This window comes from Heloderma suspectum, chromosome 6, assembly GCF_057233095.1.
Source record: "Heloderma suspectum isolate Gila_16-S chromosome 6, 16-S_ref, whole genome shotgun sequence".
NCBI lineage: Eukaryota > Metazoa > Chordata > Lepidosauria > Squamata > Helodermatidae > Heloderma > Heloderma suspectum.
Genome location: NC_139463.1, coordinates 92,148,031 through 92,161,914, shown reverse-complemented (window position 1 = coordinate 92,161,914; position 13,884 = coordinate 92,148,031). Strand labels below are relative to the sequence as shown.

Below are 13,884 nucleotides of genomic sequence, written 5' to 3'. Positions count from 1 at the left end.
TATGAATGAGTGCATTCAAGACGAGGCTGGACAGCCATCTGCCAGGGATGCTCTGACTTGGATACCTGCATTGAGCAGGGGGTTGGACTCGATGGCTTTGTAGACCCCTTCCAACCCTATGATTCTGTGGTTCTATGATTCTATGAAGTATGCTTTGTTTTACGTGTAGGTGCATATCACATACATATAAACTGGACGCATACCAGAGGGATCTTTTCACATAGAGCTCTCGATGCTTAGGAAAACCCAAAAGCTGAGGGAGTCCAGGGAGAGACCACAACAAGGTCTTTGAAAGCAATTCCATGATTTATGAAAGAATTTTAAATGAATTAAAAGCATACATCAACATCAAGAGAAATTGAACTATACATACATTTGGGGAATCAGAATCATACTAACATTCAGAGGGGTAAAGATACACATATACAGTCGATAGCGGAGTACTCTGGGATGCATAGAGAACTCTGTGTGTGTGTGTGTGTGTGCGCGTGTAGTAGGGATGTACGCTGTTGCATAGTCCGCCACACACAGTCGGGTAGCGCAACTGGATTCTGCATGTGAGGTATTATAAAGCTCCGCCACATATCGCCAGTGCTTTGGGCTCTGCCCAGGCCAGACAGGGACTGCAGGTTTGGACAAAGTTCTGAGGGACACCTCCGTGTGACCACTCACAAATTGTATCATTCTGCCTCTTTGTCCCTCAGAACTCTGGCTCACATGAGCAGCAGTGTCATCATCCCAGGGGTCCTCCTCGTCACTTGATGACTGCTCTACTCTGCTGCTGACAGCTGGTGGGGGGGGGGAGGTGCTCCTTGGGAATCCATCCCCTGTTGGAGCGTATGAAGGCGAGGGTGGAGACATGTTGTGGCGTGAGTCTGCTTCGGTGGGCGGTGACAATGTTGCCTGTGGTGGAGAAAAGCCTTTCAGAGGCCACACTCGAGGGAGGGCAAGATAGATGCCAAATGGCGACTTTGGTCAGATGTGGCCAAACGCCACGTTTTGTATCCCAGTATAGGAGAGGATCACTCTCTGGGCTGATCTGTGTTCCCAAGAAACTCTCTCTTGAATAACCTTCAAGTTCCTGGACAGCCACATCATAGGCTGATGCTTTCCTGGCTGCTTTGGCACATTCCCCCCGCCTGCGCCCGCTTACACCAAGCTCCACTGCCACTGAGGAGTAAAAGCTGAACTTGAGACAAGATGCCCCTGTGTCTGACTCTGTTGGTGGTGCAGCTGCTGTGGCGTCATCATTGCCCCTCCTGCTGGTGATGCTGCTACTGCTGCAGATATTGTCTTCAGGGGAGGTAGTAGTCCTACTAGCCTCACCCAGCTCCTTCTCATCCAGCCCATCTCTCTGGAAGCACTCCATGACTTTCTCAGTCAAATATTTTTTTAAACTTTGGAAGTCAGTGTTGTCGTTTGGAGGCTCCGCACTTGTTGAGCTACCCCTGAACCGTGGTTCAAGGAATGCAGCAGCAACGTATTTCATGTCCCCCCTGATTGAAGTTATGTGTTTGTTGGTGCCCAGCTCCTGCAGAAGGAATTCTGCAAGCCTAACTGCAGGATTGGGGAATAATTCCCTGCCTCCAGCACTGGTGCGCTCACAAATCTCAGAATGGCGTTTTCTCAGCACCCCCTCTATGATCCTTAGCACAGGTAGCATTTGGCCCAGTGTGGCATAGTCCGCTGTGCATTCATCGAAAATTTTTAAAATGTCCAACAGGTCTTGAATCCAGAGCCACTGATGTGGTGTGACAAAAAATTTGGAGTGGTGTTGCTTCTCAGTGATGTAGTCATTTATAGCTGGTCTCTGCTCACAGAATCTCTGAAGCAGCGTGTGGACACATCCAAAATGAATTTGTGTTCTCGAAGGCCACGGCTACGTTGGATGGCGCCGATTGCCTCCATTGCTGAACAGGACTGCCTGAAGTGGGTGCAAATGGATCAGGCCACCTTAAGTAGTTTGCCAATTTTGGGGGAGGTGTTGCTCAATCCTGAACGCACCACAAGGTTCAAGCAGTGCGCAACGCACAGAACGTGGTTTAGCCGTGCAATGCGGGCTGCTTTTAGGTAGTTGGAGGCATTGTCTGTTGCTACACAGCCCACTGTAAGATTTAAGGGGGCCAACCAGGACTGAACAACACCACTGATGCTGCTGCTGATGTTTTCCGCTGTGTGTGTCCCTGAGAGCATTGTAGGGGACAATGTCACTGTTCTACGACTCAGTCGGCTGCTCGCACTGATGGACACCCATTGTGCGGTGACACACAGATAAGACTTTGTTTGGTTACTTGTCCATGTGTCACTCATTAAATGTACACTTCCTCCAAGTGCACATTTCAAATCCTGTTGGAGCACCCGTATGATTGCCGAAGCCAGGGCTGGAATGGCTACGCCACTAATGTAGTGACGAGAGGGGACATCCCACCGAAGGCAGATGCTCTTAAGTAAGGTCAAAAAGTCTTCATCTTCCACCAGGGAGAAGGGAAGCATACGTGCTGCAATGGCCACTGTCAGGAGGTGGGTCCACAGTCGTGCCTGGGCACTGTCAGAGGGTAATTTCTGTGTCAGCGCGTAATTTCTGTGTCAGCGCAAGGCATTTCTCCAGTGAGACCTGCCTCTTAGCGAAGCTGCCTTCTGTGCCCTTCCCACCCAGACCACTTTGCGTGAGGTCTTTGGAAGATGAGGCAAAGGCGGTACTGTTCTTTTTGGATGGTTGTGGCTTCCCATTGCTATCTTTGGGCACAAGAAGCGGATGATGCACCTCCATGTGTCGCCTCATGGCAGACGTGCCCACTCATGGACAGCCCCCTTCTTTTCCTAGCCGCACATGGCTTCGACAAATATCGCACATCACGACATAGCGGTCGTTCTCTGCATATTTGAAGAAGCGCCACACATAGGAGCTCACCCTGCCACCACCATTTCTTCTTTGGGGAATGGGGCCTTCGGTTCCAGATGAGGTGGCAGCTGGAGCTGCATGTTCCCACTCATCTGTGGATGGTGTTGTTGATGGTGCTGACCAGTGCTTGGCAGGGGACGTTTGTTCCTGAGGTTTGGGATTGGTCCCGCAGAACACAGAAGGCTGGAAGTGGAGAACAGAGTCAGACCCAGTCTCAGCAGGGACATCATTGATATAGAAGAGCTCCTCATCATCTTCGCTGTCTGGATCACTGATGACGCTAAGTCCTCCGGCCTTTTTTTCAAAATCACCTGAGCCGCCGCCACGAGGTGATCATCAGCAGGCAGCTGTGGACCTGGTTCACCTGTCCCACTTCCGCTGTCAGATGCAGGGAGGACGGTTGTGGGCATCTCTGTAAAGATTCAAAATACATAGAAGCAGAGTTTCATGAGAAATGCGACTTTTACACATGAGTAATAGCCAAGCGAATAAAACTGTGTTGTTGTAGCAATCTATGAAACATGGCTTGGAGGACTCGCAATCAATCCACATGACACAAGGTGCAGTTGTAAGCTACTCCTGCACTACCGAGCACTGAGAAAACACATTAGGTGCAAAAAAAAGGTACTGTACAGACTGGGAAACTCAACGAGAGTTATCTAAATGTGTCCTCACTGGTGAAAACATGAAAAGCATGGGGGAGGAGATATCTGGCTCCCTTGCAAGGTCCACTCCTTTCATCAGCTCTATTATACCACTGTGTGGGACTCATCCCCCACAGGGCTGGCCCAACGCGTTTTGCTTCCTGAGGCAAAGGGTAAAATGGCACCCCTCCATCCTACATAGGGCGATAGCTGAATCTCTTACTTGAACAGTGACAATGGGAAAGCCTCTTCCACCACACCAGAGGACAACAAGCTGGCTGAGGAGCTGCAAGGCTCCCTAACGATAGGGCTGGTCCTGACCTGAGCACATACTTGGCGAATCCCACTGCCTTTTTCAAGGGTGCATTTGTGGTCCCCCAGGAGCAGTGCCTGATTAGTCAGGCCCTCTTTTTGTAGTAGCCGTATCGGGGGTCAGACTAAAGGGACTAAATAAGTCTCTGACTCAAGATTTCTGCAACATTTTAAAAACCATCCTCAGAAATGAAATTGCTTAATCAATTCACATCGCAGCTCTAGTTAAAAGAGATCAAGCCCAAAAAAGACAGCAAACTATGATGAATGGCTTTGGAAACAAGCGAGCACAAAACACTGAAGTGTTTTCCCACCGAAAAGGTGTATTGTTTGAGAAAGTATTGCAGTTCTTTTAAAGACTTGGGGTTTTCTTTAGTACTGGAGCACCATGTGACATTTAAATAATATGAACTATGTTCACAGCAATGAATATGAATGAATGTAAATGTTTTGTTTTGTTGAAGAAGAAGATCCCTTCCCCAAATGCTCCCCTCCAAAGGTTTTGGACTTCAACTCCCATCAGGCCAGGCCGGCATGACCAATGGTCAATAATGCTGGGAGTTGTAGCCCAAAACATCTGGAAGGCTGAAGGTTGCAGAAGGCTAATGTAGGGACTATTCACATATTCAAAGACATTTGTTTGTATCCAGATATTCACAAGCACCTGTGGTGACAGAGTCTTACCAGATTCATCCTTTGGAATGAGGTAGATATCTTGACTTTCATTCCGCCGCTGCAGAGTCTCCTTGGGAACATTTTCATCCGCTTTGGGTTTGGAGACACTGCCCTTCCGCTCACCATCCAAGAACTTACTTCCTCTTCCTCTGGAGTTGTGGCCGGTTGTGCCTGTGCCACTTTCTGTAGCGGAAATTGGTGGTGTGTGCTGCTTACGGGTGCGTGGTGGATTGGGGCTGGGGCCGCTGTCACTGCTGGTCCCACCTTGGGCTTCCTCCACTTCCATCTCATTCTTAAAATACCGCTGAAATGCAACCTCAGCGGTGTATGTACTTGCCGGGCGTCCACGCCTCTTTTGAGTGCCGAATTGACCACGGGTTCCTCTTTTCTCCATGTTCATGTCTCTGGGCAGAAGGAGACATAAATGCATGTGGCAAAGCTGAAATCAGGTGAACAGCCTAATCGCAGATATAGTACAGTGTAGAAGTAGTCACCCTCCAATCCAGCCATTCAGTGCTAACTAAACAGGGGCATATTGTACAGCAGACTAGGCTGAAAAGCGCAGGATGGAGGATGTGGTCCATCCATGCCCAGGAGGATGGGGGATGGAATCCTTCCAGCTCCCTCCTCCCCCCACCCCAGAAAGAAATACATAGGCAGGCACATTGGTGAATCCTGGAAAGCCCAGGAGGATGGGGGATGGAGGACTTCCAGCTCCCCCCCCACCCCAACCCACTCAGAAATACATAGGCAGGCACATGGGTGAATCCTGGAAAGCCCAGGAGGATGGGGGATGGAGGCCTTCCAGCTCCCCCCCCACCCCACCCCACTCAGAAATACATAGGCAGGCAGATGGGTGAATCCTGGAAAGCCCAGGAGGATGGGGGATGGATGGAGGCCTTCCAGCTCCCCCCCCCGCCCCAACCCACTCAGAAATACATAGGCAGGCACATGGGTGAATCCTGGAAAGCCCAGGAGGATGGGAGATGGAGGCCTTCCAGCTCCCCCCCTCCCCCCGCCCCAGAAAGAAATACATAGGCAGGCACATGGGTGAATCCTGGAAAGCCCAGGAGGATGGGGGATGGAGGCCTTCCAGCTCCCCCCCTCCCCCGCCCCAGAAAGAAATACATAGGCAGGTACATGGGTGAATCCTGGAAAGCCCAGGAGGATGGGGGATGGATGGAGGCCTTCCAGCTCTGCCCCTCCCCCTGCCCCAGAAAGAAATACATAGGCAGGCACATGGGTGAATCCTGGAAAGCCCAGGAGGATGGGGGATGGAGTCCTTGCAGGATTCCTTCCCACCCAGTTCCCCCTGTCCTCCATCTCACCCCAAAATCACTAAGCATAGGGGCACATTCAGGTAAAATAAACATACCTTCACTGTAATAAAGAAAAAAGAAAAAAGAAAAAAGGTTGAACTGCAGTGCCGTAGAACGTGGGGATGCAGAGAAAGAAACACCCTCCTTGCAGCAGCTGGCGCCTGTTCTAGTCTGTCTCTGGACTCTGCAGTCTAGCTTGGAGCAAGTGAGGCTGCTGCACGACCGCCGTCCTATGTGAACTAAAGGCGGGAATCCAGGGGATAAATGGTCGATGAGTTCCCTCCCCTCAATTATCTTCCTGGTGGGGTGGGGGGGTGGCCTGGAGGGATCTCGCTCAGTTGACCTCACCTGACCTGAACCTGACCTCACACATACAATAAATGTATAAAACAAAAGATGAGTCTATGCAGCTCAGCCTCAGGGCAGGCAGGCTCCGTGCACTTCGTGACCCCGTCCCTCCCAGTGAAAGAAAGCCATGTCATAGCAGGAAAGGAAACTGCATGTTTATTAAATAGTTTCGTGAAATCCCTTTCGCCCTCTTTCGTCCTAATTTGCGAAGTTGCCTTCGTAAATACTTTCGTAAAACTTTCGGCAGATAAAAAAAAATAAAGTGCCGCATTAGTTCACATTCAGGTAGACCTGGGTGTCTCGTCTCGGGAAAGTGTTCGGCGAACCGAATGTGACTGATTTCGAGCCCATTTCACTTTCGAGAGAATTTCTCTGACATCCCTAGGAAAATCCCCCAGAGCCCTCTGGAATCCATCAGAATCCATTAGCCTCCCTGGGCAAACCATTTTAATAGATTCCCCCACCCTTCCAGAGGGGGAAGGCTGCCAAGAGTCTAAACCTCAACAGGAAGTGATCTGACCATTACAACGGGACAGATGTTAATTCCTCCACTGTCAAGGGCTCCTTGGAGGCCTCTCTCAGTCTAATCCAGTAGCCAAGTCCAGACAGAAACAAATGGATTCTTTTCAAAGCTTTATTCCTCTTTTAAAACTTAACAACTCTACTGTTAGCAACTAGATATGAGCAGCAGAGTACCTATGCCCTGAGTTGGAACAGTTGGTCCCCGTTTGAAAGGGAATTACTGGCAGACCCCTGAACTTAAGGACTAGGGAGAGTCCCTCCCCTTTTCCCTTGGATCCTCTGGGCGCAGTCGTTGTTTGCGTGCCAACCGGGCACTACGCCTCCTTTCTGTGCCCTCCATTTGGCGCCGCTCTCTGTGTCGGCGTCGCGCATCCATCAAGTCTGATTCCCATGCTCTGTCACTCCCAGGACTGCTATCTAAGCTAGGAATGCTGGTGGGAGGAATCTCCATCAGCTGTTGGCCCTGGGAAAGAGGAGCAGGCTCCTCTCCCAGGAGCGACTCCTCTTCCTCAGAATCAGAACTACTCTGGGATTCTATGGGCTCAGTGTCCACCCTGACATCATCCCTGCTTCCCTGGGGCCCTGGGTTTGTGGGGATACAGCTGGTGGAAGCGCCTCAGCAGCAACGGAGCATGCACATTTTCCGCGGGTTCCCAGGATCATCAGGCCCATTCCCCTTCCAGTCCACCAGATATTGCAAGCAGCCACGAGAAAGGCGGGAGTCCAGAATCTCTGCGACCTCAAACTCCTCCTCTCCCTCCATCAGCACTGGCGGCGGGGGGAAGCCGACTGAGCGATGAGGGTCGCCAGAAACCAGGGGGGACAGCAAGGACCGATGAAAAACAGGATGGATCTTCATGGACGGGGGGAGAGCCAGGCGAAAAGCAACAGGATTAATCTGGGTCGTAATCTGGAAAGACCCCATGCAGCAAGGCACGAGCATCCTTGAGGGTGAGTGAGAGGGGAGGTATTGGGTGGACAACCAAACCCAGTCTCCCGGTTGCAGAGACAGACCCGGCTGGAGCCGCCGTTCTGCAGAGGCCTTGTAAGGTCTTGGCTTGCTCGAGGGAGTCCCGTAAGAGGTGGTGTACTGCTTGCAACTCATCTAAAAAGTCCTGGGCTGCTGGCACCGAAGAGGGAGCTAGAGTGGACGGGAAGGCCTTGGGGTGGTAACCAAAATTGGCAAAAAATTGAGTTTGGCGGGTGAAAGCATGGCAGGCATTGTTATAAGCAAATTCTGTGAGAGGCAGCAAGGAAAACCAGTCATCTTGCTGGTAATTGACATAAAAGCGCAGATATTGCTCCAGAGTAGCATTGGTATGCTTGGTCTGACTGTCCATCTGTGGATGGTGGGCGGAGGAAAGGCGGAGCGTCACATGGAGAAACGCAAGTAGCTCCCTCCAGAAATGGGCAGTGAATTGGGCCCCCCGATCCAAAATGAGACCCTCGGGCCATCCGTGGAGGCAGAAAACATGCGCAACGAAAAGCTCCGCTGTCTCCCTGGCTGTGGGCAACCCAGAGCAGGGGATGAAATGGGCCATCTTAGAAAACAAATCCACCACCACCAGAATAGTGGTCTTACCATGTGAGCAAGGCAAGTCAGTGATGAAGTCAAGGGAGGGCAGTTTCCAAGGTCCTGAGGGGGTAGGCAGGGGTGAAGCAAGCCTGTGGGCTTGCCTGAGGGGGCCTTCACCCGCTGGCAGGTTGGGCAGGAGGTGACATAGGACTTGACATCCTGACACACACAAGGCCACCAAAAATCCCTCGTCACTCCATGCAGGGTCTTGGTGACGCCAAAATGCCCAGCTATGGGGGAGTCGTGGCACTGATGGAGGACCTTCTCGTGGAGGGGTTTAGAAGGCACATAGACCCGGCTGGAATGGTAAAGCAGGCTACCTCACAAAGAGAAGGGGGTAGAGTGGGGGGGCAGAGGCTAGCCCCAATTCCTCCACCTTTGTGTGAACAAAAGCATCCTGAGCCTGTGCAGAGAGAAGGAGCTCCTTCCAAGAATGAGGCACCGCAGCTGCCGCCAGGCCTTGGGGGGGAAGAATCAGAGGGGGGGGGCAATTTTCCTCACTCCCTGGCTGGAGGTCAGGCTTATGAGAAAGAGCATCCGCTTGTAGGTTGTCTGAGGCTTTCACATGGCAAATCTTAAGGTGGAACCAAGAAAAAAAAAAGCGACCACCAAATCTGCCGCTGGTTTAAGGCACGGCCTGTCTGAAGATGTTCGAGGTTGCGATGGTCAGTTCTAACTTCGACTGGGTGCTGCGCCCTCTCCAGGAGATGACTCCAGGTCTCCAAAGCAGACTTGATGGCCAACGGTTCCTTCTCCCAGATGGTAAAATTCCTCTCAGACATGGTCAGTTTCCTGAAGTGGTAGGCGCAGGGTTGCAGCCCGCCGCCCTCCCGATCTGGCTGAAAGAGCACCACCCCCACAGCGAAGTCAGAGGCATCGGTCTGCACTACAAAAGGCTTCCTCGGGTCGGGATGTAACAGGATCGGCTCAGAACTGAAAAGCTTCTTAAGTTCCTCAAAAGCCTGTTGGGCAGATGCCATCCAATGAAAAGGAGATTTCTTGCCCTTAAGGAGGTCCATGAGAGGAGAAGTCAGCCGAGCAAAACTGGGCAGGAACTTTCTGTAAAAATTAGCAAAACCCAGAAAACGTTGCAAGTCGTTCTTGGTGGATGGAGCCTGCCCGGAGAGGACAGCCTGGACCTTTGCAGGATCCATCCTGATACCGTCAGGCAAAATAATGTAGTCCAAAGAGGTTAGGTCAAACACACATTTCTCCAGCTTGGCATAAAGATGGTTCTTGTGGAGGCGCTGGAGGATGGCGGAGACATGAAGCTGATGGGCGTGGGTGTCCTCAGAAAATATAAGTAAATCATCGAGATAAACAATGAGGAAAGTGTCCAAATAGTCCCAGAAGATGGCATTCATAAAATGCAAAAAAGTGGGGGGGGGGCGCAGGCGAGGCCAAAAGGCATTACTAGGTACTCATACCTGGTCCTGAAACTGGTCTTCCACTCATCCCCCTCCAGGATGCAAATGAGATTGTATGCGTTACGCAGGTCCAACTTTGTGCAAATCTTGGCTTGCCCCAGGCACTCCAGCATCTTAGGTATGAGGGGGAGGGGGTACTTGTCAGGGATGGAGACCGAATTTAGATTTCTGAAATTGTGCACTGGGCAGAGCTCTCCAGATCGTGTGGCCACAAAGAAAGTAGGCAGGTGGGGGAGGAAGATGGGCGAATGAAACCGCATTTGAGATTTTTGTCCAAAAACTCCTGCAGAGCTCCAAGTTCCGGCTCCGACACTGAATACAGCTGGCCAGCGGGGATGGTCGCCCCCGGAATGAGGTTAATGGCACAGTCAAAAGGGCGGTGGGGGGGAAGCCGGTCAGCCTCCTTCTTGTCAAACACAACCCAAAAAGCTGCATACTTCTCTGGGAGGATGATGATAGCTGAAGAACTGCCAGAAGCAGACAAGGAGTGGGAGGAAAGGTTTAAAGCCTGGGCTGGGACTGGCAACTCCTCCAGGAGGCAATGCTCCCGGCAGTAGGGAGACGCAAACTCCGCTTGCTGAAGCCCCCAAGAAATCTGAGGGTTGTGCTTAGAGAGCAAGGAAACACCCAGCACGATCCGGTATAAGGGAACCTTGGCTAAGTGAAACTGAATCTGCTCAATGTGGGACTGGGTGCACAGAGTGAGCGGAACTGTAATACGGGTCACCGCGCCCGAAGAGAGAGGACGCCCATCAATGGTCTCCACTGCCAAGGGGGCAGGAAGGGGCAGGGTAGGAATCTTGTGGAAAAGGGCGAACGTCTCATCCATGAAACTTGTCATAGCCCCCGAGTCCACTAAAGCTAGGGCCTCCACCCCCCCTCTGAGAGGAGCAGAGGTGAATATGCAACAGCAGATGGGAGGGGGGATTGGGGAAGGCACCCACCTGGTGGGGAACTGACCCCCACACTGGAGGACCCCAACAAGCTTGGGGGGCAGTCTAGTCAGGCCTGGGGACGAGGAGAAGGAGGAGGAGGGGGAAGGAGAGGAGGAGGAGGCAGCGGAGCTGTGGATTTCACTCAGCAGGTCTTGGCAAAAAGCCCCCACTTTCCACATGGAAAACATTGGCTCTCAGCACGCCGGCGCTCAAACTCCTCTGGCGGCAGTGAGGCTCGGGTAGCTCCCAGCTGCATTGGGGTCTCCTCCACCCCCATCGCCAGAGCAGGGGGTGGGGGAGGAGGCAGGAAATGTGGGGGAATGGGAGGAGGGAAATCCCGGCCCCCGGCGCCCCACCGGGTCTGCCGGCGCCCCTCCAGCTGACTATCTATCTGAAGGCAGGTCTGGATGAGGTCCTCCAAAGTAGGCAGGCTGGGCGTGCGCGCCAACTCATCCAAGATCTCATCGTTCAAACCATCCAAAAACTGAGACACTAGCGCGGCATCATTCCACTGTAAATCCTGCATAGGGGTGGACGAAAGTCACTTACCTGTGGTCGAAGCTTGTTCGCGGTGGGGGGGAGGCACTTCGCTGCTCCCCCCTCGAAGTTCAGGCTGGGGGGGGAGGCTTCCCGCCTCGCCCGGCTGAAATTCAGGCCAGGGAGGAGGCTTCCCGCCTCACCCGGCTGAAATTCAGGCCGGGGGGGAGGCTTCCCGCCTCACCCGGCCGCGAACTCCAAAGTTTTTTTTTAAAAAACAAAAACGCCCCCGTGATAGGCTATGTGACGATTAACGTAGCCTATCACGGCTAGATCTGCAAAGTCAGCTGTGATAGGCCACATTAATCGTCACGTAGCCTATCACGGGTGACTTAAAAAAAAAAAAGCGCGTACGCTAACGGCGGCCCCCATAGGGAGCCGCCATTCGTGTTCCTTATATGGTCGCTGTAGTCTGTGTAAAGATTTACGTAGACTACGGCGAAAATAAGGGCAACGCTATTTGTGTTGCCCTTATTTTCGCTGTAGTCTACGTAAATCTTTACATAGACTACAGCGACCAAATAAGGAACGCGAATGGTGGCTCCCTATGGGGGCGCCATTAGCGTACGCGCTTTTTTTTTTTAAAGTCACCCGTGATAGGCTATGTATCGATTTACGTAGCCTATCACGGCTGACTTTGCAAATCTAGCCGTGATAGGCTACGTTAATCGTCACGTAGCCTATCACGGGAGCGTTTTTGTTTTGTTTTTCTTTGATTGGAATGGCAGCGGCGGCAGCCGGTCGAAAGACCAGCTGCCGCTCCCACCCCGCATGAACTCCCGCCGAACCGCCGGCCGGACCCGCCGCCGGGAGGGACATTCGGCAAAGTTAAGTCCCGTCCCGGGGGGGGCGGGGTGTGGGGGGCACGGAGAATTTCACCCCGAAACTTGTTCGGGGGGCCGAACACATTGGCGCTCGCCCCCCCCGAAGTTTCGGGGAGAAATTCTCCGCCATCCCTAATCCTGTATCAGCAAGCGAAAGGTCGTCGCGTAGCTGGAAACTGAATCTTTGCCCTGCCGGAGGCAGCGAATCTCCCGAGAAGCCATCTGCGTCACCGAAAAAACCTTCAAAGTCCCTGAGCAGGGAGTCATTAGCAAGCAGGAGCCCCGAAGCCCATCTAGCTGCCATGCTTGACAGTAGGTTAATGATGAAACCCACACGAACCTGTTCCATCTGGAAATCCTCAGGCCTAAGACGCATGTACAGCTCTGATTGGGCCCTGAAAATCTGAAAAAGTCCTTTCTCACCAGAAAACGTCTCTGGCAAAGCCACCGGGCACTTGCGGCAGGGGGGAATCAGAGGTGGAGGGGGTTGAACCACAGCCTGTAGATTCTGCATGGCAGCCGTCAGTTGAGCCATCTGATCACGGAGCATCTGGTTCTCTTGTGCTAGAGCTCGCACCGCTGGGTCCCTGGCACCCTCCATAAGGCAATAGGAGAAGAGAGAGAGAGAGGGGGAAAAAAAGAGGAATGGGGACCAAGCTGTCAAGGGCTCCTTGGAGGCCTCTCTCAGTCTAATCCAGTAGCCAAGTCCAGGCACAGACAAAGGGATTCTTTTCAAAGCTTTATTCCTCTTTTACAACTTAACAACTCTACTCTTAGCAACTAGATATGAGCAGCAGAGTACCTATGCCCTACGTTGGAACAGTTGGTCCCCGTTTGAAAGGGAATTACTGGCAGACCCCTGAACTTAAGGACTAGGGAGAGTCCCTCCCCTTTTCCCTTGGATCCTCTGGGCGCAGCCGTTGTTTGCGTGCCAAACGGGCACTACGCCTCCTTTCTGCGCCCTGCCGCCCTCCATTTGGCACCGCTCTCTGCGTTGGCGTCGCACATCCATCAAGTCTGCTTCCTGCTATTTGCGTTGCCCTTATTTCTGCCGTAGTCTACATAAATCTTTACATAGACTACCCGGGCCCAAATAAGGAACGCAAATGGCGGTGGCCATGGGCGCTGCCATTTGCGTATAGGGATGGGGGAGAATTTCTCCCCGAAACTTCAGGGGGCCAAGTGCCAATGCATTTGGTCCCCTGAAATTGGCGGTGAAATTCTCCGCCCCCCCCCCCCCGGGATGAGACTTACCTTTCACGAATGTCCCTCCCGGCGGTGGGTCCCGGCGGCGGTTCGGCAGGTTTTCATCAGGGGCAGGGGCGGCAGCCAGTCTTTCGACTGGCTGCCGCCGCCATTACAAGTGAAGTAAAAAAAAACAAACACCCGTGATAGGCTACGTAACGATTAACGTGGCCTATCACGGCTAGATCTCCAAAGTCAGCTGTGATAGGCTACGTAAATCGTCACATAGCCTATCACAGGTGACTTTGGAAAAAAAAAAAGCACGTACGCAAATGGCGGCCCCCATAGGGCGCCGCCATTTGCATTCCTTATTTGGTCCCTGTAGTCTACGTAAAGATTTACGTAGACTATGGCGAAAATAAGGGCAATGCAAATGGTGTTGCCCTATGGGGGCCACCATTTGCGTCCGTGTTTTTTTTTTTTCCCAAAGTCACCCGTGATAGTCCATGTGACGATTTACGTAGCCTATCACGGCTGACTTTGGAAATCTAGCCGTGATAGGCTACGTAAATCGTCACGTAGCCTATCACGGGGGTGTTGTGTGTTTTTTTTTACTTTTTTTTTTTGCGGCCAGGTAGACGGGGCGCTTCTACCCGGCCTGAATTTCACCGGCGAGGG

General features: G+C 52.3%; 1 protein-coding gene across 1 annotated transcript; it reads right to left on the bottom strand.

The window, feature by feature from the left end:
- Positions 1–290: 290 nt before the first annotated feature.
- LOC146341830 (uncharacterized) lies at positions 291–4,931 on the bottom strand. The gene is made up of 2 exons (XM_084808426.1): positions 4,543–4,931; positions 291–3,314 (listed from the first exon to the last, which is right to left on the bottom strand). The coding sequence occupies exons 1-2, from the start codon at positions 4,925–4,927 to the stop codon at positions 2,908–2,910; spliced, it is 792 nt and encodes a 263-aa protein (XP_084664552.1). The 5' UTR covers positions 4,928–4,931; the 3' UTR covers positions 291–2,907.
- Between the last annotated feature and the right edge of the window lie 8,953 nt (positions 4,932–13,884).

Bases quoted from the DNA above. Each gene is read 5' to 3' on its own strand.
- LOC146341830 (XM_084808426.1), bottom strand. From the start codon at position 4,927: ATGGAGAAAAGAGGAACCCGTGGTCAATTCGGCACTCAAAAGAGGCGT. The intron at 3,315-4,542 runs GTAAGACTCTGT...GAATCTTTACAG, and splicing joins CATTCCAAAGGATGAATCTG to AGATGCCCACAACCGTCCTC.